Genomic DNA, 22,264 nt, shown 5'->3' on the forward strand with positions numbered 1-22,264 from the left:
AGATTCCACCCTCCCCCTGCCCATGTCTCTTGGTCTTGGGAAGACCCCAACCCTCAGTCTCTTGGAGAAGTGAGTGGACGATGTGCCCCTATCCTGCCATCCCCTCTCCACCTCCAGTCCACCTTTCTTGTCTGGCTCCTCCCTCTCCCCACAGCCACCTTCACACAACCTATGCTCTCCCATCTCTTCTTTCCTGCCTGTCATACTACACAGTGCCACCAGGCTTCAGTCCCTGCCCTACGACCTCCCACAGTGGCCAATCTGGACCCCACTGTCTGTGGGAAAGATTCCCATGACCAGCCTTTGAGGTCCTCCAGCTCTGGCCTCCTGCTCTCCCAGCACCCTCCCTCAGCCTTACCCCCTAGAAATACATGCCGTAATCATGCTTATGGATGTACCCTGCAGGCCTCGCCCATTTCAGATGAGAAATCACAGCCTTCACAGACTTCTGGGCGCACCTAAAGGCACTTGGTAGCCTGCCACTGTGAGCATGAGTGTCCAGGGTCTGGGCAAAGAAGAGGCCCTGAGTAACACCAGAGGAGTCATGCAAGCTTTCCAGTGGAGAAACAGGTCTTGGGACAGTCACCTTGCTCTTCTGGGGGTAGAGCAGAACCTAGCTAAGTAGGGAGGCCCCAAGGAGAGGCCCACAAATCCCCCGCCCTTGGTTATCTCGGTGGCATGGTGTGTGGAGCTTGGGACAGTGGGCGGTAAGTGGGCCTGGGAGTGAGTAATTGCAGCCAGCCATGGGTGGGTGGGAGGGGTCCCAGGAAAGAACACCTGCGTGTGCTTAACAGGTAGCTCAGAGAGGGTAGGTGACTGCCTGAAATCACTCAGCAAGGTGCTGCAGCCCAGGTGACTGATGCCAACTCCTCCCCATGTGGCCTCATGTTCCGGCTCACTCCTATGAGCTATTCAACTCACTGTGGTTGGCCCTGGCTCAGACCCCTTCAGTGACCCCCAAGGGTGTTAGGATCAAGACCCTCAAAGTGACCTTCCTGGTTTCCTGGCTCCCTCTCGCCCCACACACGCTCACCACTGTCATTTCAGGCTGTCATATGCTCTAGCAGTCCTCATCTTCTCATGTGGCTGACTCCTCAGATCTGAGCCTTCCCAGTCTCCCCAGGGCCAGTCCCTAGTTCTCTCCACACAGCTGCATGTTCCTTGAGGCACAGTCCCCAGTAGATATTCAAATGATTGGTGTAGCTTCAGGGCTACAGGAAGCCCTGGGTCCTGTGTAGTTTATTCAGTGTTTCCTAGCACCTGGAGTGGGCCCGCAAATGCCCCTAGGGTGAATGGATAAACAGGTGCCCACTTTATGGAGGAAATCAAAGACCTCAGAGGGAAGTAGCCTTCCTGGTCTGCACAACTCCAACCCACAAAATGGCAGTGTTGGCAGTATCCCTGGAGGCCCCCACATCCAATCTAATGCTCCCTGCACTCCTCCCAACACACCAGCAGAACCTGGGCCTCTGCATGCACGTCTGGTTGAAGTCACATGTTCCACACCCAGTAGCTACACTTGTGTGATGCTACAATCTACCTCCTCCACGATGTCCCCCAAGAACCAAAGAGGTCGCACTGCCCTGGGAACAGAATCCACAAAAAAAGGAAGGGGGTGGGTTGATAGAATCTGCCAAGAAAGCAGACAAGAAGGGGGAACCCTAAACAGGGTGTTCAGAGGCACAGAAGAAAGAGTGGTGTCATGTTTCTGGATCCTGGCCTGCAAACCCTCACAGCCAGCCCCTTCTGGGACAAAAGGACTGAAGTTCTGGTGATTTTGGCCAAAAGAAGTGACAGGCATTGAGCTAAAGCTATTAACAAGGTCCCCAGTTCTGTCCCCACAGCTGCATGTTCCTCTAGGCAGTCACCTCAGGGAGGCATTGACTGCCGAAGGGAAGATTCTGTGGGCCTGCCCTGCTCCACCAGTCACTCCTGCCTGCATCTAGACTCTGGCTGTCCTGTCCTCCCTGCAGTATTCCAGATGGACCCCCAAACACAGAGGTCCCCAGGCCTTCCAGGTATGTCCTGAGGCCAGGCCCTGGCCAAGACCTCCAGCCTTCCTGGCATGTCCTACCCCTCATTCACCTGAGGAAGCCCTGCTGCTCACTGCATTCTGGTCACCTCTCTCATCACCCACACAGAAACAGCCTTCCTCATCTCCTCCTGAACACTGAGTGCACAACACGCCTATCCTGGCAAAGTCGCAGCATGTGGGTGCAGGATGCTTATGACAGGACAAGTGAACAGCAGGGCTTCGAGACTGTGTAAGCAAGCATACAGGTTGCCAGGTTTTCCACGGCAGAAACCCATACATGCACCCTGAAAAGGATTTTCATGCTGTTTCCAGGTGCAAGACCATTTGAGAGATGCAAACAACATGCTAGCCCCTGGATTCCAACAGGCCACCACACACCTGCTCTTCACAAAGGTGCAGTTATAGAATTCAGGAGCCCCTCCTCACCCAGGTCTGGCTCTTAAGAGTTAATGCTCTAGGTGTTGCTGGGACCCTAGTACCAAGGCTCCACCTGACCCCAGCACCAAGGCTCCAACTTGATGACCAGCACACGAAATCCTGCTCTGTCTCACTCTGCCCACCTGATCCCTACAGGTGCAGCCTCCTTTTGCTTGGTCAACGGCACCCCAAACTCACTCCAAGCCCTTCTGTGCACTCTGCCAGGGATCATCTGAAAATGGCCTGAGTCATGGCTCCCACTGCCCTGGGTCCTGCCATGACTGCCCATCACTCAAGGAAAAGCTTCCTTTTATGCTCCACTTCCCTCCAGACTGTGGGTTTCAGCCATTATCATGACAAGCCCTCTACTGTCTCACCACCTCCTCTCCTTGGCTGGAACACACTTCACCACTTCACCCGTCAGAGTGGTCCCAACACTTCAGAACACATCTGCCTGCTGGGCCCCAGGGCCCTCTGCTGAGCCCTGACGGAAACCTAGTCCATGGCTGTCTGTTTACCCCAGCCACGGTGGCAGCACTCATCCAGAAGCGCTCTACCGCAAACTGGATCTACTCTGCGCCACCAGCCTTGGAACCACCACTGGCCTGGCGAGCCAAGGGTGCTCCCTCCTAGGTAGCATGGGTTCCGAGGACAAAGCCCTAGTGGCAGCTGCCTTCACGCCCCAAAGATGCTGCAGGAAATTGGCCCTAGTGGGACAAGGACCAGTGCAGGGTCAATCTCTAACGCCAGGAGAGGGAACCAGCCAGAGGGCTGGCACTCTGGCTGGAGTTGGGCAGCCTCCCCTAAGGCCTGACTTGTGACAGGGAAGCCACCAAGAGGAGGACCAGGGAGGGTTACCACAGTTCCTGGGTGCTGGTAGCTTCCTTCCAGTAGGCAGGGTATGGGCGCTCCTGCCAGGCCAGCCTGGTTTCCAGGGTTGTAGGGGCCCCGTTCCCCCCAGCCCAGTCCCCACTCCCTGAAGCCTGGCTTTATGACTTCACATGCTGAAGTCACGCGGAGACAATGCTGAGCGTTCCACCCCTCCAAGTCCAGGCCCAGCCCAGCCCAGCCAGACGGCTCCCCACAGTGTAAATGAGGACGATGCCCACTGGCCCACGTGGGGAGGGGATGTAGAGGGCAGCGGCGCCGGCCGCTCCTGGCACCATGGATGATGCCGCAGTCCTAAGGAAGAAGGGTTACATCGTGGGCATCAATCTTGGCAAGGGCTCCTACGCAAAAGTCAAATCTGCCTACTCAGAGCGCCTCAAGTTCAATGTGGCAGTCAAGATCATCGACCGCAAGAAAACACCGACCGACTTTGTGGAGAGATTCCTTCCTCGGGAGATGGATATCCTAGCAACTGTCAACCACCGCTCCATCATCAAGACCTACGAGATCTTTGAGACATCTGATGGGCGCATCTACATCGTCATGGAACTTGGGGTCCAGGGCGACCTCCTGGAGTTCATCAAGTGCCGGGGAGCCCTGCACGAGGATGTGGCGCGCAAGATGTTTCGCCAGCTCTCCTCAGCCGTCAAGTACTGCCACGATCTAGATGTCGTCCACCGAGACCTCAAGTGTGAGAACCTTCTCCTTGATAAGGACTTCAACATCAAGTTGTCCGACTTCGGCTTCTCCAAGCGCTGCCTGCGGGATGGCAGTGGGCGCATCACCCTCAGCAAGACCTTCTGTGGGTCGGCAGCCTACGCGGCCCCTGAGGTGCTGCAGGGCATCCCCTACCAGCCCAAGGTGTATGACATCTGGAGCCTGGGCGTGATCCTCTACATCATGGTCTGTGGCTCCATGCCCTATGACGACTCTGACATCAAGAAGATGCTGCGCATCCAGAAGGAGCACCGTGTGGACTTCCCCCGCTCCAAGAACCTGACAGGCGAGTGCAAGGACCTCATCTACCGCATCCTGCAGCCAGATGTCAACCGGCGGCTGCACATTGATGAGATCCTCAGCCACTCGTGGCTGCAGCCCCCCAAGCCCAAAGCCATGTCTTCTGCCTCCTTCAAGAGGGAGGGTGAGGGCAAGTACCGAGCTGAGTGCAAACTGGACACTCGGCCAGGCTCTCGGCCCGAGCACCGGCCGGATCACAAGCTGGGAGCCAAAACCCAGCACCGGCTGCTGGTAGTGCCCGAAAATGAGGACAGGATGGAGGACAGGCTGGCCGAGACCTCCAGGGCAAAAGACCATCACATCCCTGGAACCGAGGTGGGGAAAGCAAGCACTTAGTGTGCTGAGGGCCCCAGGGGTGTGGTGCATAGCAAGCGCCCACGTTAACTAAGCAGGCAGGTAGGAGCTGAAGAAGGCACAGGTGCAAGGCACAAGTAAAATCCGTCAATTAAACCACTATTTTGATTACGTTCTATTAGCTTTCTTCCTCGTAGTAGCAAAGACGTTACTGACCACCAAATAAACCACAAAGTGTATACAAGCATCCAGAGTGCCCCTTGAGAAGTCTTTTTCTCTAGGACTCAGCCAACCACCTTCCTCCCTGCGGCGCACCTGGGTCTCCAGTGTAGGGGTCCAAGGCCAGGTACTCACGAGAAGGCCTTATGGGCAGAGAGAACAGCGCTGTGCTGCCATAGCCCACCTGCTCTGATCTGCCCATGTCTAGCACTCCAGGGCTGGCCAGGTACACATCCGGGGTACACTGCCCTTGGGGGCAGAGCAGTACCACCTCACCCAATCATGCCAGCCGACCTTCCAGTTACACCCTCCCCACCAGTTCCTGTTTGCCCTTCCCAGCAGCCTCCACTGTTGTCACTTGTCAACCTCCAAGGCAATCCCCACCTGCCAGTCAAGTGATTGAAGCAGTCAGCACCTGGTCTTAGGTGCCCTTGCCTGGAGAGCATCCCCTTCTGGATCTTACACCCGCTCAAACCTCAACTCCCCAGTTCCTGGGGGCTCCCTTGGGAGCCAAGTAGTCTACACTTCTCTATGGGAATAAAAGCACCAAAGACACACTTTGTTGACCCTGGGTAGTCCCAGCTGGGTCAAAGCTCACCTGCTGACCCAGCTCTGGCCCCTTTGGTGAGTTGCATAGCTCAGGACTGCCCCAAGTCAGCTCACAGGAACACAGACCCAGCTAGGTGACAGGTCCTGCACCAGCCTACAGAGAGTGCCCACAGAGAACAACATAGGAGGACTGAGGGCTTGGCCTAAAGGGCTGGGCATGCTCAAAGCAGGGAGGACTCTGGTCTACGGACATTCCAAGATGCCACCCTGAGCAGCACAGCCCCCAGAGGGCACAACCCAATCCCACTAGGGGCCTGAGAGCACTGGTTTGGGAGCCAGCTATGCCCAGAGAGCAGGACCCTCTACCTGTGTGTGCAGCAGCTGGTCCTGGGCATCCTGGAAGTCAGCACCTATACCATCAGGCCTATATACAAGTGCTAGCCTGTGGTGCACACAGCACTCATGGGTCCCGGTGGGACCCAGCCTCACTGCTTTTGACACTGCAGCCCAGGTTATTGTGGGTTCTTGCTGGTAGGAGAAACAAAAGAGTAAGGCGGGTGACTTAGCAGCATAAGACAGGTAGGGCCTGAGGCACCACGGGAGGACAGGGACAGCTACCTGACCTGCCCCACTTGAGCTGGAAGCCAGGTGAGCTGGAGCTGAGGAGAGGCCACAGGAAAGGCACCTGATGAGAGGGTGCAGCCTCTGATGTATTACTCATGCAGTTCGTCACGAGGAAACCACATAGGCCAGGCTGGTCTGGGGAGGCTGTGGACTTGGGCCCAGAGTCCCAGATGAGCCTCAAGGGCACAACTTCCAGGGGTTATGTTCCTACTCTCAGAAGACTAGAAAGGACTTAAGGGAAAGGGGAAACCGAGGTGCTGTGCATTCAATTGAGAAGATAGAATCCAAGGCCCAGGGAGCAATACAGGTAGCGGCAGGAAAGGCCATCCCACCTGGCTCTCCAAGGGTCACCCTCCAGCAGCTGCCTCCCTGGGAAGCTGCATTCCTGAGATGGTGATGCAAATACGAAGGCAGTCTCAGGGCTGTGCAGGCAGCAGGATGGAGAAGAGGCCCTGCCAGACTGTGCCAAGTGCTTTTTAATGACACTTAAATAGAAATAGGTGGGAGGGTTCAATAGAAAACAGTATCGGCAAGGCCCTGGGATACACCCCAAGGACCAAGTGGGTGTGTCCTGTGCCAGCCTAGGTGGCACAATATCTTTCTTCTGTGGTTCCTAGAACGATCAACACTTTTGGTCCAGGCCTGATTCCCGAGAAGGCCAGAGTCCTGTGCTGGGTGACAGCTGCCCCACAGGCTCTGTGAAGCTTCCACAAGCTCAGGCCAGGCCTAGCCCTAGAAGAAGTCTGAGGCTTTGCGGCGGGCAGGGAGCTGTAGTAAGTTGTCTGTGATGGAGGCTGGGTCCTGGTTGAGGGGGGTGCGTGTGGCAGAGCCAGGAGCTGGTGTGCTCGTGGGGGTTTGGGGCCCACCAGCTGGGGTCTTCAGATGGGCGGAGTGTGCTGGAGATGGTGTATAGCTGGCCCTTAGGGCCCGGTCTGTGTACTTGCTGGCCGTCCTACTGACAAGGCGCTGCAGGGCTGGGGACATGGCTGGGCTGAGGCCTTTGGGAGTGAGGCTGGGTGGAAGAGGTGGGAGAGAGAAACAGGATTAGACAGGATCAGACACCAAAGCAAGACACATGGGAGATAAACAGTCATTCTGGGCTGTTGACCATGGGCAGTCTGGCATACAGCAGCAAGGCCGAACTTGAGGTCAGGTAATGGTGCCACCCTTGGCTCTGGGGCTGAGTTGGACACCAACTCTCTCCAAGGGGAAGATTATCCTAAAGGTGCTCTCAGGGAGGAGGTTGAAGGAGCTGGAGAGGGGTCCTGGCTCAAAAGGTGCCATGCTCTGGATCCAAGAGCCCCCATAGGACCCATCACAGAACCACTCAGGGCTGCCCTGGACTCTGCTCTACAGACTGTGTGTCCACACTTATGGGGTTGAGGCCAGTGGGAGAAAGGAGGGAACCCCCCCCCACCCCATACACAAGTCAGGCCAGATCTCACCTAGCTAGGTTCTCTGTCACTCTCCGAAGGGCTTCCTGCTTCTTGGCCCGGTTCTTGGCAGCCGCCTCATTGGCCATCTTCAGTCCCAGTCGCTCCCTGCGGCCTGGTTCCAAGATCTAAAAGGCAGAACGCACGTGAGTAGCCTTCACCCAGCCAGGCAGTACTTTATCGCTGGGGGTGCCTGCCTTTGCCTGTGGCTTCCACAACTTGCAACACCTCCTCTCTCTACCCCGCCTTCCCTGAAAGTCATTGAGAGCCACCAACTAGCCCACCTAAGCTGCCTGCCTGTCCTCATGCTCCTCCCAAAGCCAGCACTGCTGAGACAGGAGTGTCTGACACAACCTTTTGGAAGAGAGGTCTTGTTAAATCTGTTTCTTTCTGATTACTGAAATGAAGTGCTTTCTTTATTACCTTTCTCTATTTCTTCCAAAAACTGGAAATGAGTCCTAGGCCAGTTTTTCCTTTGAGGTGCTTATTTTGGCTTTCGGATTCTCCATTTTAAAAGACCTTTACCTGTGTCAGACATGCTAAGTTACGCCACACATTTCTTTTATTTGTTATTGGTTTTAGTTTTATGACATTTTCTGCTGTCACTTATCATTTTCACACATTGTTACTGAGCTACTACATCCTTTGTAATTTCTTCCTCTATTTTTGTGTTTAGAAAGTCCTTCCTGTCTCAAAATCAGGGTAAGTAGGGCCTCCCTGGTGCCCTAGGGGTTAAGTCTCAGCACTATCACTGATATGGTCTGAGTTCAATTCCTGGCCAGGGAGCTAACACACATATGGGGCAACACACCTCTTCTATCTTGCCTGCTGCTCCCCTCAGCAGTGCTTTTCAGTAAATTCGCCTGTTCTGCTCCCTACCCTGTCTCTGCTCCCTACCCTGCTCACACCCTGCACCTCTGGCCTTAGCCCCAGTTCTACGTAAAAATAAATTAAAAAAAATTCAGATTAAGTAATAACTATTGTTTCCAGGTTTTGTTTTTATATTTAACTTTTCCAAATGTCTGGAATTTATAGATGATCTGGTTTACTTTTTCCCAAATACCGCTCAGAATATTTGAATTGCCATTTCTAATACATCCTAAATGCCAACTAGGACTGAAATTTGGTCCAGAATCTTTTCCTACTGACCTGTAGGTTCTAGGACCAGCGGCACCATCCTGATACATCCTAAGCCTTGTGGGGAGCATAGGACCTGACAGCACAGGCTTTCTCCATCATTCCTCTAGGTTATCCTTGTATCCCAGACACATTTTAACACCAAGCTACCAAAAACCCCGTGCATGTTCTGTGTGGATGTGCTTCCTCTCTGAACTACTGATACCACAGAAGTGGGGCTATGGTGGGGAAGCCTCAGGGCAGAGCCCAAACCCTGAGGCACGGCCAGTCAGTCGATGTCCTCTTTAGGAAAGTCGGCAGTTTCCTTACTAAGTTATTCATAGTTGTCCTAAATTTGTGTGCTATAGGGAGTGTTACCTCTGTTTCTGTGCATTTCCAACTGATCACTGCCAGTGTTTGAAGGACTGGTTCAAGAAGACTGGCCCAGCCCCTCCACAGACCTTCTGAAATAATTCCAGACTCCATACCTGACTTTGGGATTTCAAAGCAGACGATGTAATCGTGTACCCTTTTTTCTCTTCAACAGCAACAGCTACCTCCCAGGTTCTCCTGGCTGACTCTGCAGTTGGCACAGTGATCTAGCACCCCAGCTATAGGGCTGCGTGCTCCCACCTTTGGGAACCCTCTCTTCCTTTCCTTGCCAAATCAAACCAATCACTCAACTTCCCCAACATTCAAGCAGAGGGAAGAACCTTGCTTTCCAATGTCTCTCCAAGGCCCTATCTGCCTGCCTGGACACCTACACTATCCTGTGCCAACCCCATTTGGCATACCACCTGCTACCCAGTTTCCCTGCCCTGCCCAGTCCACAAAAAGCCTCCCTTGCCTGCTCCAGGTCTTGCAAACCCCAAATCTGAGGAACCCTACAACACAGGGCTAGAGATGAATTATGTTCTCTAGTCATGAGAAGCCTCTCTCTGCAAGCAGACAGATTTCTGAGGACAAAAACCACATCCTAGGGAATACTGGGGTCCTGGGCTCCTTCCAGCCCTCAGGCAGACCACCCCTCATCTTTGAGCAGCCCTGTCCTCCAGCATTCCAGACTCAGAGGAGCTGACTTACTCTCGAGCTTGGTGCCCAGCCCACCAAACACATTCCCTCCCTGAAAGACCAGCCCACACCTATCCTCACTGGCCTGGTTCCAAATAGAAACACAGCGCCTGAGGAGGTGTACAGCCTGGCATGTGGCTCGGCCCAGCCCAGTGGTGGTCTCTGCTTTGACCGGTGGTTGGGTCATCCTCTGTGCCCTAGGAGGCCATGCATCCACTTAGGATCCCACCCACACTCTCTTCCTATGCCCAGGCCAGCACTGGGCTGGACACTGCCAGAGGGGCATGACCCACCTTGAAAGCTGGCCCAGGTGTCCTGTCCACATAGGGGGTTTCCGATCCTTCCACTCTCAAGGGTGTGTTCTCGACCTCTCCCCAGGTCATCAGTGGGGACTCATTCACACCTGTTGATGGAAAGAGCAGAGGGATCCAGATAGAGGCACTCCCCAAGGCCTCCCTTGCACCACAGCCAATTCTCCCAGTGTGTCCCAGCTAACAAACAAGGCAGGCAGCGGCCCTCTCTTCTCTCCTGGGACTCCAAAACCCTGGGACCTCTGCCCTCCTAGAGAGAAACACTTAAGGCCACTACGAGCCAAAGCATGCTGCTGCAGAACTGCAGCTCAGGATGGGGTCAGGAGGCTCCCAGAGAAGCTGGGCTGGGTCAGCTAGAACCTCACTCTAGCACAGGGCCAGAGCCTCCTGAGTCACTGGTAGTATGCCACCCCCAGGGGGCATTCAGAGCTCCCACACCTCCCTAGACACCTCCAAATGCTCCTCCTGTGGCACCTCCAAATGTTTTGGTCTGTGGCACAGCAACCAGCACGGACACCAGAGCACAGGAGGAAGAGGGACACAGTGTGTACCATGAGACCATCCCTGAGTCTCATTTATCTCCCATATGAGGAGACGCCAGGCTGGAGCCTGGGAACTCCTTCTTACAGTGTTCTCTGGATTTAGGAAGCAAGAACCAGAACTAGGAAACATTACCCCAGGACTGATGGGGACTCAAAGCTCCAGTCCAGGCCAGCAGCAGGAGATGGGACAAGTAGAGGGAAGGGTATATGTGGACTACAGCACCCCTAAGGCCTGACTAAAAGACACCCACCAGGCAGTCAACTATATTAAACTGCCCTCACTACAAATTAGAATACAGGCCTGGCTTACTCCTAAACCTCTCAGCACACTCACCACAGCCAGCATTGTCCAGCAGAGCTGTGAAATCCCTGGCTCCCAGCAAACCCAGTCTGTCCTGCTGAGTTTAGCTAGGGTGATGATGGGAGACCACCCCACTAAACAGATTAGGTCTCATGTACACATTTCAGGTCAAGTCTGCCTGAGAGTCCAGCCTGCCAACAGTCCCCTTTGGCCTCATCATTGCACAGGGTCCCCGAGTCACACAAGGTGTCAGGCAGACCTGGAGGAGCACTAGGAATGGCTGAGGCCAACAGATCAACCCACCTCCCCCACAGTCTAATCGGTGGGGGCCAGCTTGCCAATGGGCATATTTCTCACCAGGTGCAGGAGAAGGGGTGGCAACAAATCCAAATCCGCCCACTCGGGGGGACTCCTGGGGTATCAGCTCCTTGCCATCGGGGCCCACCTTCCCCTGTTTGTTCTGGAACAAGCAGAGAGACAGTGTCAGAGGGACAGAGCCTCTTTCCCCAGCTGGCTGATGGGCAAATGCACAGGAACACACTTCACCTCCTTAAAACAGAGCCAGGGCTCTGGGGCTGACAGTCCCCCGGAGAAAGAAGGAGAACGCCAGCTCCTGCAAAGACCTTGAAGATCTGTGAAAATGGGCATACAAGTGAGGGAAACTTCCCCTCCTTCCATCCAGGGAAGTGCCAGGCCACATCCCACAAAGGTTTCTTTCAGGCTCTACTGACTTAAGGCCCTTGTAAGGGGTTACAGTAACTAGGGGAGTCTCTTTCCCACAAAGTACCTGTAAGAGCCTTCGAAAGTTGCTTCACCTCCTGCCTCTCCCCCTTCAAACCCATGCCCTCCAAAATCACTATCATGCAGTGACCACTGTCTTGCAACTAGGCGCAGAGATCTCTGTTCTTGGTCACAACAACCTCCCCGCCCCCCCCCCCCCCAGGTGCATGGTGTGTGCTATGACCAGATTGGATTGGGTTCCAGAAGCCTTTCTTCTCATATCTTTGCCCCCCAAGGGAAATGTCACAGATCTGGACCCACAGATATGTGTCTGACCAAGAAAATGCCCCATTAGGAGCTCACATAGATCAAGAAAAGACTCAGGATCCTGCCACACAGAACTCCAAATTGTGTCCCACTATTGAGCTCCACCAAAGTCAAGAACAGTGCTAATTTAAGAAGTGAGAGTCAAGATCAGAGATTGAATACCTGCCCAGAGTCAGCTCCAACCAGCTCCCACCACTCACCTGGGCATTGAGGGCTGCAGCCTGCTGCAGCTGGGACCTGCTCAGGGCCTGGCTGAAGGGGTCCCTGAGGAAGCGAGTATTCTTATGCACCACCTGCCGGGGCTTCTTAAACAGCTGTTCTTCATCAGGGACACCTGGTGAATTGAACAGAGTTGGCAGCAGGCCCCACCTGATCCCCAAGTCACTCTCTCTATGCTGAACAGAAGCTTGGAGCTTAGAACTTAGAAGCACGGAGTTCAGTCTCCACAAAGCAGGAGCTAAAGGAAACTGGAGAGGACCGTAACCCTTACTGACGTCATACCTAGACCACCTGCCCCAAGATAGACCAGAACCCAAGGCTCAGGATGGAAGGGAACACACACATACACGCACCCCGCCCCCTCCCCCGCCCCAGGTCAGATGCAAACATAACTCTAACCTATGCTTCCTGCCTACTCACCCTCTGGGTAGTACATGAGGGAGTTCTTGGCCTTGTACTTCCAGGTTTCCACACCAGACTGCTTGCTCTCAATAGCTTGGTGCTCTGCTGACGGGAGTGTGAGATTATCTTTCTGCCTCTGCATCACAAGGGGAAATTGAGAGTCAGAGAGGCCCTCAGGCACTGTTGGCCCTGGAACCCCACCCATCCTGATAGAGAGCGACCATGCCCCTGCACCCAGAGACACCTTCTCAAACTCCTCTTCAGCCTGGTAGAGCCACGAGTGTCGGGCCCGGCTCTTCTCCTTGGCCACCTCCATGATCTCCTGGAAGGAGGCATTGTCCTCACTCGTGTACCGGCTCAGGAAGACATCCAGGTTAGGTAGGGGCTCCTTCTCCTCTTCCTCTGCTGCCTCTCCTGCTTAGGGGTACAGGTAGGGTTTCACAAAATCATCAACAGCATAAACACCCCTTGGTAGTCAGTTGGTCCCAGAAACCAAACCACCCTACAAGCAGGGCTGGAACCCTTACCTCGTCTCCTGGGGCTATCTGTGAGAACCCACACTCGGACTGGGGACAGAATCAAGCACCCCAACTTCCCAGGGGGTTTTAGGGGCACTCATCTGAGTTGATGGATGCCAAGGGAAGTGTGTGATCCAATACAGATCAAAAGAGGGGTAAGGGGCCTCCCTCGTGGTGCATGGGGTTAAGCAATGCACTATGAAGCAATTCATAGCCTCTGAAGCACGAGTTCGATCCCAGGCCGGCCAGGGAGAAACCCACATGGCGCAGCAGACCTCTCCTGCCTTGCCTCGCTGCTCCCCTCAGCAGTGTATTTCAGTCAGTATGCCTGTTCTTTTCCCCACTCTGTCTCTGGTTAATCCTCTCACGCCCCCACACCTCTGGCCTGTACCCCAGCTCTTGTATGCATAAATAAGTCTTTAAAAAAAAAAAAGAGGGCCTCCCCGGTGGCACAGCGGTTGAGCGCCGGGTTGCAAAGCTGCCCGCAGCCTCTGCAGCGCCAGTTCGATCCCCGGCTGCTCTCTGGCCACTGGAGGAGGGTCCCACATGGCGCGCAGACCTCTCTGCTACCCGCTGCTCCCCTCAGCAGTGTACTTTGGTCCTTCTGCCTGATCTGCCCCTCGCTCTGGCTCTGGTGAATTCTCTCACCCTCCTGTGCTTCTGACTGTACCCAATGCTTGTATAAATAAATAAATATAAAAATAAAATCTTTAATTAAAAAAAAAAAAAGAGTGAATATGGCATTAAAGCAGGAGCAGGTGCCCATGGCAGGTCTATGTCACCCAAACTGCACTACTCCTATAGGGCCTGACTCCAAATCCTGGGCTCTCTCTCTGGGGTTTCCTTTCCCTTCTTGTATCTGTGGATAGTTGTCACCTAAGCCTCCCAAAGCTGCTACCAGGTCTTAATGGCAGGGACCGTGCAAGATTGAGTGTTCCAGATGGGGCAAAAAGGCCTTGGGCCACAACCTCAGCTACCCTGCTCCTCCACCATTGAGAGCAGTATTCCCAGTGAGGTAGGAAAGCACTGTGTGGGCTTATTAAGACTTCAGCAGGGCTGTCAAAGGAGAACCTTTTCTCCCACTCTAGGTATAGTCTTGGTCACATTTTACTTGCTGCACTGTGCATAAAGCACTGTGGTTCAAGTTCAAGACCTAGGATCAGAAAGCTGAGGGCCCAAATGCCATTCCACCACCAACCAGCCCTGAGACCAGCAGAAGTTACTGCTTTCTGAAGCGCAGGTTTCCTCACCTGTGAATGTGAATGACAGCAGTACCTACTATAGTTATTTAAAGAAACCACATAAATACTGACATGTAAGGCATATTTAAAAGAAAAACAACCTGCAAGCTGCCTCATGATTCAAATGCCACAGTGCAATGGAGAATCAAGTACCGAAAACACAATGCAACATGCTATGTAAATGGCAGAAAAAGTTGGGTTTTGAGACAGAAAACATCACGTTTGTGTGAACACACAGGAAACATCTGTGTCAGCATGGCACATCACAGACTAGAACCTAGTAGAGAAGAGCATCTCATTTGTTTCTCTGCACTGCCATTCTACTGACGAAAACAGTGACAATGACAAAGTCCCGTAGCGTGTGACGCATTACATTCAACAGAGCTCAGAATGTTCCTTTCTAGAAAGATTCCCCTATAGTCAGGATGTATCATATTCACCCCAGATGATCCATACATTTGTACTACATGTTCATCTATGGAGTCAATGGCAAGACATGCCATGCACTATTCTAGATACAGAGTGTGCAGACAGGAACAAGACAAAGACTCTGCAGAAATGCCTCCTTAAGTGTCATGTCCTACAGAGTGAAAACAAAACAAGCAAGAAGATGGGGTGTTGAGACTTCCCACCAAATCAGGAAGGGGTTTACAGAACTAATAACCTCTGAGCAGAAACCTGAAGGAAGAGAGTAAGCTACAGTTATCTTGAGGATGTGACCAACTCAGAAGAGAAACAGAGGCCCTGATGCATCGTAAGGAGACATCCTAAGGAGACCTCTGAGGTCCCAAAGCATACTGGCAGTAAACAGGCTGGTAAAAGAGGTGGTGAGATTCTCATTTGACAGAGGAGAACAAAAGGCTCAAAGGACTGCCCCATGTTTAGGAGCTAGACCCTAATCTTCTGCCTCCCAGACTAAGTACTCTTTGATCCTGGGGGTTGCCAATTAAGCTAGAAGACTCCTCAGGGACAACATGTGACCTGCCTCTGGACCATTCCTTCAGGCCTTACAAGGCCTTACAAAGTGAGATTCCCAAGCAGTCCTGAGCGGGTGACATAAAGAGGGCTCTTACTCACCATCACCATCCTCTAGGCCTCTACCCCTTGGCCTGGACTTGTTGCCCACCACAGCAGTACCTGTGTGCACATCAGGGGTTTCAAATGTGGCTGGAGTCACATCTGGAGGAAAGTAAGGAATAGAGATTAAAGCAAGCCTGAGGCAACAATGCAGCAGACATTCTTCTATCTGCCACTCTCTCCCTCTGAGTCCTCTTACAAGGTGGAGGGGGCTCGCGGGACATTTTTCCTAAGGCAGAGCCAAACTTGATGGCAATCTGGCGCATCCGTTCTAGGTCTCCATTCTCCTCAGCCTCCAGGTACTCCTTCTGTGCCTGCAGCTTCTCCACATCAGGAAAGAAGTCCCTCTGGATGACAGTCTGGAGGCCCTGTAGAAGAATGAAAGGTCAAACTGCCATCTGGGCACCCCTGTCTCTCATTCCACCAACGCACATGCTAAGATCTCTGCTGACTACACCCCCCCCCCAGTCAAATTCTCTCTGCTCCCATATCTACTGGCACTCTTTAATAAGTATGATCATCTCAGTAGCTTTTCCACAACACTGAACATTACAAACGGCTCATCTGACTCCCAAGAAATTCTTCTCTCTTCCCTCACTAACTGGTCATTTTCATTCTCTTTTGTTGGCCCCAAGTCCACATCAGCTGCCATCTTTATTCCACCTTCCATTCCCAATATGAACCCTTTTCCTGGGTGACTGGTCACCCCACCACTGGTTGAGATTCCCAAGTCTGCACCTCCAGTCAGGCCTTGCTCCTGAGCTGACCATCTGTGATTCCTGCTGTCCCCAAATACCACCCTAGGGACTCATCAAGTTCAATAAAGCTGACTTTGTTTTTTGGCATCAACTCACTCCATGACGCCACCACAAACACTGGCCTTTCCACCAGCTGTTACCATTCTCTAGAAAATCCTCCTAGCCACCATGCTTCCAGTATGTCAAAACGCCTACTCAAGCTTTTATAGAAAACCTTGCCTCCCCTAACATCACATAGAATGTAGCCCTTCTCTCTCCTGACAATGTCAGGGCCTCCCCAGCGAGGACACCTCCCTGGGCACTGTGCTTAAGTGGCTCTCCGACCGACCACGCCACAGGGGCAGAAACTCGGAGGCGCTAGCTCCGCCAGAGGACAGTAGTAACACAGCCCGCGAGGAGGGACCCGCCAAGAGGGAGGATCCGGAAGTCTCTGCCATCCGCACTTACGTCTTACCTCGATGTACTCTTCCTCGTCCAGTATCTGCTGCTTGCTTGTCGCTGCCGCGGCCTCCCCGGCTGCGCGCTTTCTCCGGGCCCCGGGCGCCGCAGAGAGGAAGAGCGCCCGGGTGGACGCGCCGGGTGTCTCCATCGCTATCCCAAGACCACCCGAGGGGCGGAGGTACGTTCCTGGGCGGAGGGGCAGACTGCGCCAACTGCGCAGGCGCCTCAAACAGCCACCCAATGGGGAAGCTGAGTGCTTCGAAGGCCCGCCCGCGGACCATATGACGTCACCACATGACCTTGCCGTTTATGGGAATTGTAGTCTTCGCCCCGCGCTGGTCAGGCGTATCTGAACTGCGGGCACCAGGGGGCGCTGTGCTCGGGGGTGTATGGGGCGTGTTCATCAGGCTAATGCTGAAAAATTCCAGCACCACGGAATGGAAAGGCCTCGAAATTCCAATTTCTGACAAACAATCACTTACGTATGCTTCCATACTATTAACAAAAACACACTCTTCAGAAAATATGGTTATATGAGTGTTTCAAAGTTTTTATTCAAATTTTATGTAAGAAAAGAACCCGAAGACAACTATTTTCCTTGTTGTCTAACAAAAGAAAAAAGAAGAGAAATAAACATACCATGGCTCAATGAAGAAATATCTGGCTAAAAATTTTAGGTCTCCGAATACCATAATGGGGCTAATTCTCATTGAAGTGGACCAGAAAACTGTCTACACATTTTTCAGAAATGATTTTTCCCAAGGAGATGTTGTGAACGAAGTCAAATAAGTTTGAATAAGTAAAGAATGATTTAGTACAAAAGGCAGTCAATTCTTCATTCACTGATGATCGTTCCTGCCCTCCTGTTGCTGACAGTCAAATGGGGAAGAGAGATGCTAGTTAGGCCATCTAACAAAAAAAAAGCATAAAATTGCAGCTGACAGGTGCAAGAGAAGTTTGTACTTGGTAATCTTGCTTAGGGGGCAGTCAGGGGAAGTTTTCCCAGGTAAGAAGTGGTTTCAGATCCAAAAGTGTAACAGACATTGATCAGGTGCAGAGGGAAGAGCATGTGCAAGAGATACACAGAATGCAAGTGAGGTGTGAGGTGACGCCAGAAGAGCCTGGAGGGTCTTGGTGAGAATTCCTGTTTTTTGCTCTAGCAGCAATGGGAATCCCTTGGAGGGCTGTAGGCAGGGGGAAAGATAGGTTCAGACTTGCACCCTGGCATCTATGGAAAATGAATTAAAGAGGAGCCAGAGTGGGTGCAGGTGAGAAGGCTTTATGGTCAAGGTGAGAGACAGTAGTTTTCATCAGGTTGATACAGTTGAAGATGGAGAAAATATAGATTCTGGGCTAGTTTTTGGAGGAAAAAATCAACTTGCTGTTGGTCTGCAAATAGCAACTGAGGGGGAGGAGGAGCCAGCCCTCGGGCTTAAGTACCAGGTATGCACCGGGGAAGAACTTACTGTGGATGAGGTGGCTTAAAGGAATCATGGGCTCCCAGGTGGAATAGTCAGGGGGACAGATGGACATAAATATCTAACTCAGGGGAGACCTGGGTTGGAGATGCAAATGTGCAGAGAGATGGGAACTGGAGTCTGAGCATGAAAGAGATAAACCAGGGAATGAATGGTGATGAGACGGGAGTACAAAGGACGCAACCTGAAGAACACCTATGTTAATGGCCAGCAGTGGAGATGGGCCTGCCAAGGAGCAGCTAGACAGAACAGAGAATATCAGTAGGGCAGCATAACTGCCAGTCACTTGAAGGTGGAGCTCTGATCACAATTGCCCTGCCCAGTGAAGAGAAGCCACTCAGCCAGGGATTGTGAGGGTCCTGGAATCCAGGGAGATGAGGGTGGGCCAGCCTGCAGAGGAGCTCCACAGATGGACTGTGCAGTCTCCAAGGACAGGCCAGGATATAGGGAGCTGTGTGAAAGGCAGAAGGGGTGGAGATAAGGCTGCTATCGTGGAGGCCCCACCAGTGTTAAGGTAGCCCTGACTGGGACACCATGCCTGCTGGGTGTACTATGAGCTGGAAAACTGCACTCCTGGCTTATGTAATGTTTATGGATGGACTATGTGTTCTTCCAGCTACCCCCTGCAATTCCCTCCAGGATCTTTGAGAGGGCAGAAGGTGATTATTAGGGGTTATTAGGTCCTTGAATCCAGGCCTACTTTGGGAATCAAAGGCTTGTTTTCACACTATCCTTCACCCTGCAGCCAGGATAATGGAGAGGAGAGCAGACGGAATCCAATCCCAGGCCATCTAATGGAATCTCCTCTTGCCCCACTGCATGGCAGAGATAGACTGCTAGAAGGGAGGACAACACAGCCTGGAAAGAAGGGAAGAAGAAAAGGATGCCCACCCATGAAGCAGGTTGGCAGCATCAAAAGGTCGTTGCGGGCTTCCAGGGTGCAGTCTATGGGCAATCTGGTCTACCTGAATGTCTCCCCGGCACAAGGACTGGACTCAGTGGGCTGTGTTCCCCAAGACAAGGGTCACAGGATAAAGGAATTGGGAAGAGGGCTTCTAATTTCTTATTCTATAGGTTGGGACCCAAAGCCCAATGTGCAACCTGAGAGCTGGAGGCAACCGCAGGATGCAGACACCACCTACTCTGCCTTGGGATGCCAGGTCAAGGGGCTATGTGAGGGAAGAGGGGTGGGCTTGGGAGGGGTGGGGTGAAGCTAGCGTGCTCTGGGAGGGAGAGAATTCTCAGTCCTCTTGTTGGCAAGGGGAGGTTCTAGTCCTGGGGTGTGGTGGGGAGTTGAGGAAGCTCTACTTTGTGCTGGGGCTCCCCTCACTCCCCAGTGATTCTCCAAGGCCCTCCTTTCTGCTTGCCATTGGGGAAGAGAGCACACACTGGTGTTCTGTGTTCCCCCCTTCAGTAGAGCAGCTGGTGGAGGGGCACACCCAACAGTTTCCAGCAGAGGAGGTCAGGTGTTGGGCTCTGGCTCAAGGGTGTGGGCAGAGTATGGAGGGGAAGAGGCTGGTGTCTTCTCCCAGTTCCTTTGAGTTGGTCTGTCCTCTCCTGAGACAGCCCCGGAGGATTCCGTCCAGCCCATGACTAGCTCCCAGGACCATCAGCAGTTCTCCTTGGGGGGCTTCTTAGCTCCATGCAGGAGCCTGGCAGACACTGACGCGCGCCTCTGGTGTCGCCACTTGGCCCTACGGTTCTTGAACCAGACCTGAGGAGGAGGAACTGCTCAGGCCCCGCTCTGGGGCCCAAGTCTCACCGGGTTCCCATAGGTGGCCCGGGTTGCACGGCACCGCTCTCTTGCCCACTGCAGATAGAGACTTGGCTAGGGCGGTGCAACCGGAACCCTTTGCCCGTCCGGTGCAGCCACCCTTTCCCACTCCCCCACCTCCGCGTAGCGGCACCTCGGGCATCTCTTCCTTCTAGGACTTTGTGTGCCTCTGGGCTTCCCAAATCCAGTTGTGTGAATGCACAACTCACTTAGCGGCGGGCGGGGCAGGGCGGGGGCGGGGCGGGGTGGGGAGTTCGAAACAAAGGACAGAAAAAGCAAGCCTTGCGGCTCCTCCAATTCCCGCTGCACGTGCAGATCCCCCCCCCCCCCCCCCCCCGGCGCTGAGCCCCGGAACTGGCCCGGCGCCTCGGAACTGGCCCTGCGCCCTAGAGCAGTCCGGAGGCCTCTTGTGCCACGGCCTTTTTTTAAATGGGAGGATGAAGGGACGCCCGCCCGCCCTGGCAGTCTGCTGCCCGGTGGGCACGACACCCACCTCTACGCGCTCCTCGCGCAGGCGAATGCGGCCGGCCAGGCGCTCGCGCGTGCCCACGTCGGGGTACTGGTTCTGCACGAAGAGCGCCTCCAGCGCCTGCAGCTGCTCCTCGCTGAAGATGGTGCGGTGGCGCCGCGTGCGCCGCTGAGGACCGGGGCTGTCAGCGCTGGGCAGCGCCCCGGAGTCTCGGGTCTGTGTCGCCAAAGGCAAAGGCGCGGCGGGGCCCAGCCTCAGCGGCCACGGCAGCCGCGCGCCTGCGGGGCGAAGGAGCTGTGAGGCACGGGGTGGGCGCTGGCTTCGCAACCGACAGCACCCTGACCCGGGGTCCCCCAGGCCCGCGTCCCTCGCCCACTCACCCAGCCCTGCGGCCGGCTCCGGGGGCCCGCGGGGCGCAGCATGGGGGCCGCAGCAGCAGCAGCAGGCGCAGGACGCGGCCTCGGGCTTCCCGGGCTCCCCGGGAGCCGCGGGGTTCTGGCGGCCGGCGGGCTGCGGCGGGCGGGCGGGGCGGGCCGGGGGACTCCGCTCGGGCGGGCTGGAGAGGATGTGCTCGATGGAGAAGGGGCAGGGCCGCCCGGGGCCCCTGCGGCTCGCCGCGCCCCCTGCCGCAGCCATGGCTGGCCCGGCCCGGCCGCAGCCGGCGGAATATATACGTCGGGGGGAGCACGCGGTAATCCCCGGGCCGGGCTCCGAGTCCACGCGTCGAATCCACGCGGGCTAATCCTGCCGCGCCGACCCGGAGCGCGCTAATCCCCGCCTGCGGCGGCGGCAAATCCTGCTCCGCACGGGCGCGCGGGGCTGGCAGGTCGCGGGGAGGGCGCCCAGGAAGCCCTCGGCCCCGCGTCGGCCCTGCTGTCCTCCCAGGACTGGCAGACGCGGCAGGGAGACGCCTTGGGGGAGAGGCGGAGGGCTGTCCCCTGCCGCCCTTGGGGCCTGGCGGTCTTTCCCATTCCGTGGGGCAGCGGCCAGGAGGACGCCCCGACCCGGGCAGCCCCCAGAGCGGCAGCCCCTCCTAGCCCGGTCACCCGGCCCTCTTCCCGCGGCCGCCGCGGCTACTCGTCGCCCCCTTTGAGGTGGGGGGCAAAGTGGATGAGCAAATCTGGAACAATCCTCAAACGGCAGTCTCCTGGCCCCAAGCTCCTGGCGTCAAACTTCACATGGAGCCCAATGCCACTAGCAAATCCGTGATCCCACATAGTACTCTGGCTCCAAACCTCCCACCAGTTCAAAGATCTCTCTCAGCCCCTGGAAGAAGTGGGGGCCGAGCAGGGAAGCTACCTCTGCTCATCCCCAAACCCACAACTCCACTGCGCTGTACTCCTCTCCTGCGCTGGAGGAACTTTCCCATCCAAGAAATCACTAAGTGCTCACCAAGAGCTAGTCCTCCTGCCTTTAAACATCTCACAGCCTTGCCTTTTAAGAGCTAACTCAGTGAGCTCTCTGCTTCCTCATTCAGTCCTGGCCAGTCAAACCGTCCACACTGTCCTTCAGGGTTATTTTGCCCAGCTCTGCAGGTGACGTGCACTTTGCGCCTTTCCAGGAAGTTATTTCTTCCTCAATTACACAGCATTGGATGGCTGGCCAGGATCCTCTTCTTTGAAAAGATACAGTGTCACTCACAGCACAGAACACCCACACTCGCTTATACCCCTGCTCTTACTTTTGGTCTGTGGGACCTTCCATAGGCTCCTGCACCAGTCTGTGCCTCATTGCCCAATCTATAAATGGCATAACAATAGCCACCTATCTCAAGAGAGGCTCTTAGGGCTTAGTTACTATGTGTGAGCTGCTTAGAGCCCCTTTGGACAGGGAGGGGGTGCTCCATGGCAGCATGTGCTCTCACAGGACAACACATATCAGTACCCATTTCTCACCTCAGCAGCTCTGCAGGTTTCTTTGCTCACTCCACTCTGGTACTGGATGCCTTGTACTTCAAGTCACAGAGCTTGCTGACTCAACATTAGTCACAAGAGTCCCCCAGATAGGGCACCAGGATTTGTTA

The 22,264-nt window shown here is 54.5% G+C and overlaps 3 protein-coding genes across 4 annotated transcripts; 1 reads left to right on the forward strand and 2 right to left on the reverse strand.

Moving 5' to 3' along the window:
• Nucleotides 1–3,616: 3,616 nt before the first annotated feature.
• On the forward strand, nt 3,617–4,693 carry TSSK2 (testis specific serine kinase 2; the record flags this gene model as incomplete). Its single annotated transcript, XM_084245692.1, has 1 exon — nt 3,617–4,693. One exon carries the CDS (start codon nt 3,617–3,619, stop codon nt 4,691–4,693), a length of 1,077 nt encoding a protein of 358 aa, XP_084101818.1.
• A 2,082-nt stretch (nt 4,694–6,775) lies between these two features.
• Nucleotides 6,776–16,668, reverse strand: ESS2 (ess-2 splicing factor homolog; the record flags this gene model as incomplete). 2 transcript variants are annotated; one of them, XM_084245939.1, is made up of 10 exons in its annotated part: nt 6,776–7,055; nt 7,489–7,604; nt 9,957–10,066; nt 11,175–11,277; nt 12,065–12,198; nt 12,504–12,621; nt 12,730–12,899; nt 15,328–15,423; nt 15,521–15,689; nt 16,534–16,668. In XM_084245939.1, the coding sequence occupies 10 exons, from the start codon at nt 16,666–16,668 to the stop codon at nt 6,776–6,778; spliced, it is 1,431 nt and encodes a 476-aa protein (XP_084102065.1). The 2 variants fall into 2 exon arrangements, with proteins under 2 accessions (XP_084102065.1, XP_084102064.1); XM_084245938.1 differs by having other exon boundaries at nt 12,730–12,902.
• Nucleotides 16,669–19,607: 2,939 nt separating this feature from the next.
• Nucleotides 19,608–20,877, reverse strand: GSC2 (goosecoid homeobox 2; the record flags this gene model as incomplete). The annotated part of the gene is made up of 3 exons (XM_084245978.1): nt 19,608–19,712; nt 20,266–20,519; nt 20,622–20,877. The coding sequence occupies 3 exons, from the start codon at nt 20,875–20,877 to the stop codon at nt 19,608–19,610; spliced, it is 615 nt and encodes a 204-aa protein (XP_084102104.1).
• Between the last annotated feature and the right edge of the window lie 1,387 nt (nt 20,878–22,264).

This window comes from Talpa europaea, assembly GCF_964194135.1.
Source record: "Talpa europaea genome assembly, chromosome: 10".
NCBI classification, from domain to species: domain Eukaryota; kingdom Metazoa; phylum Chordata; class Mammalia; order Eulipotyphla; family Talpidae; genus Talpa; species Talpa europaea.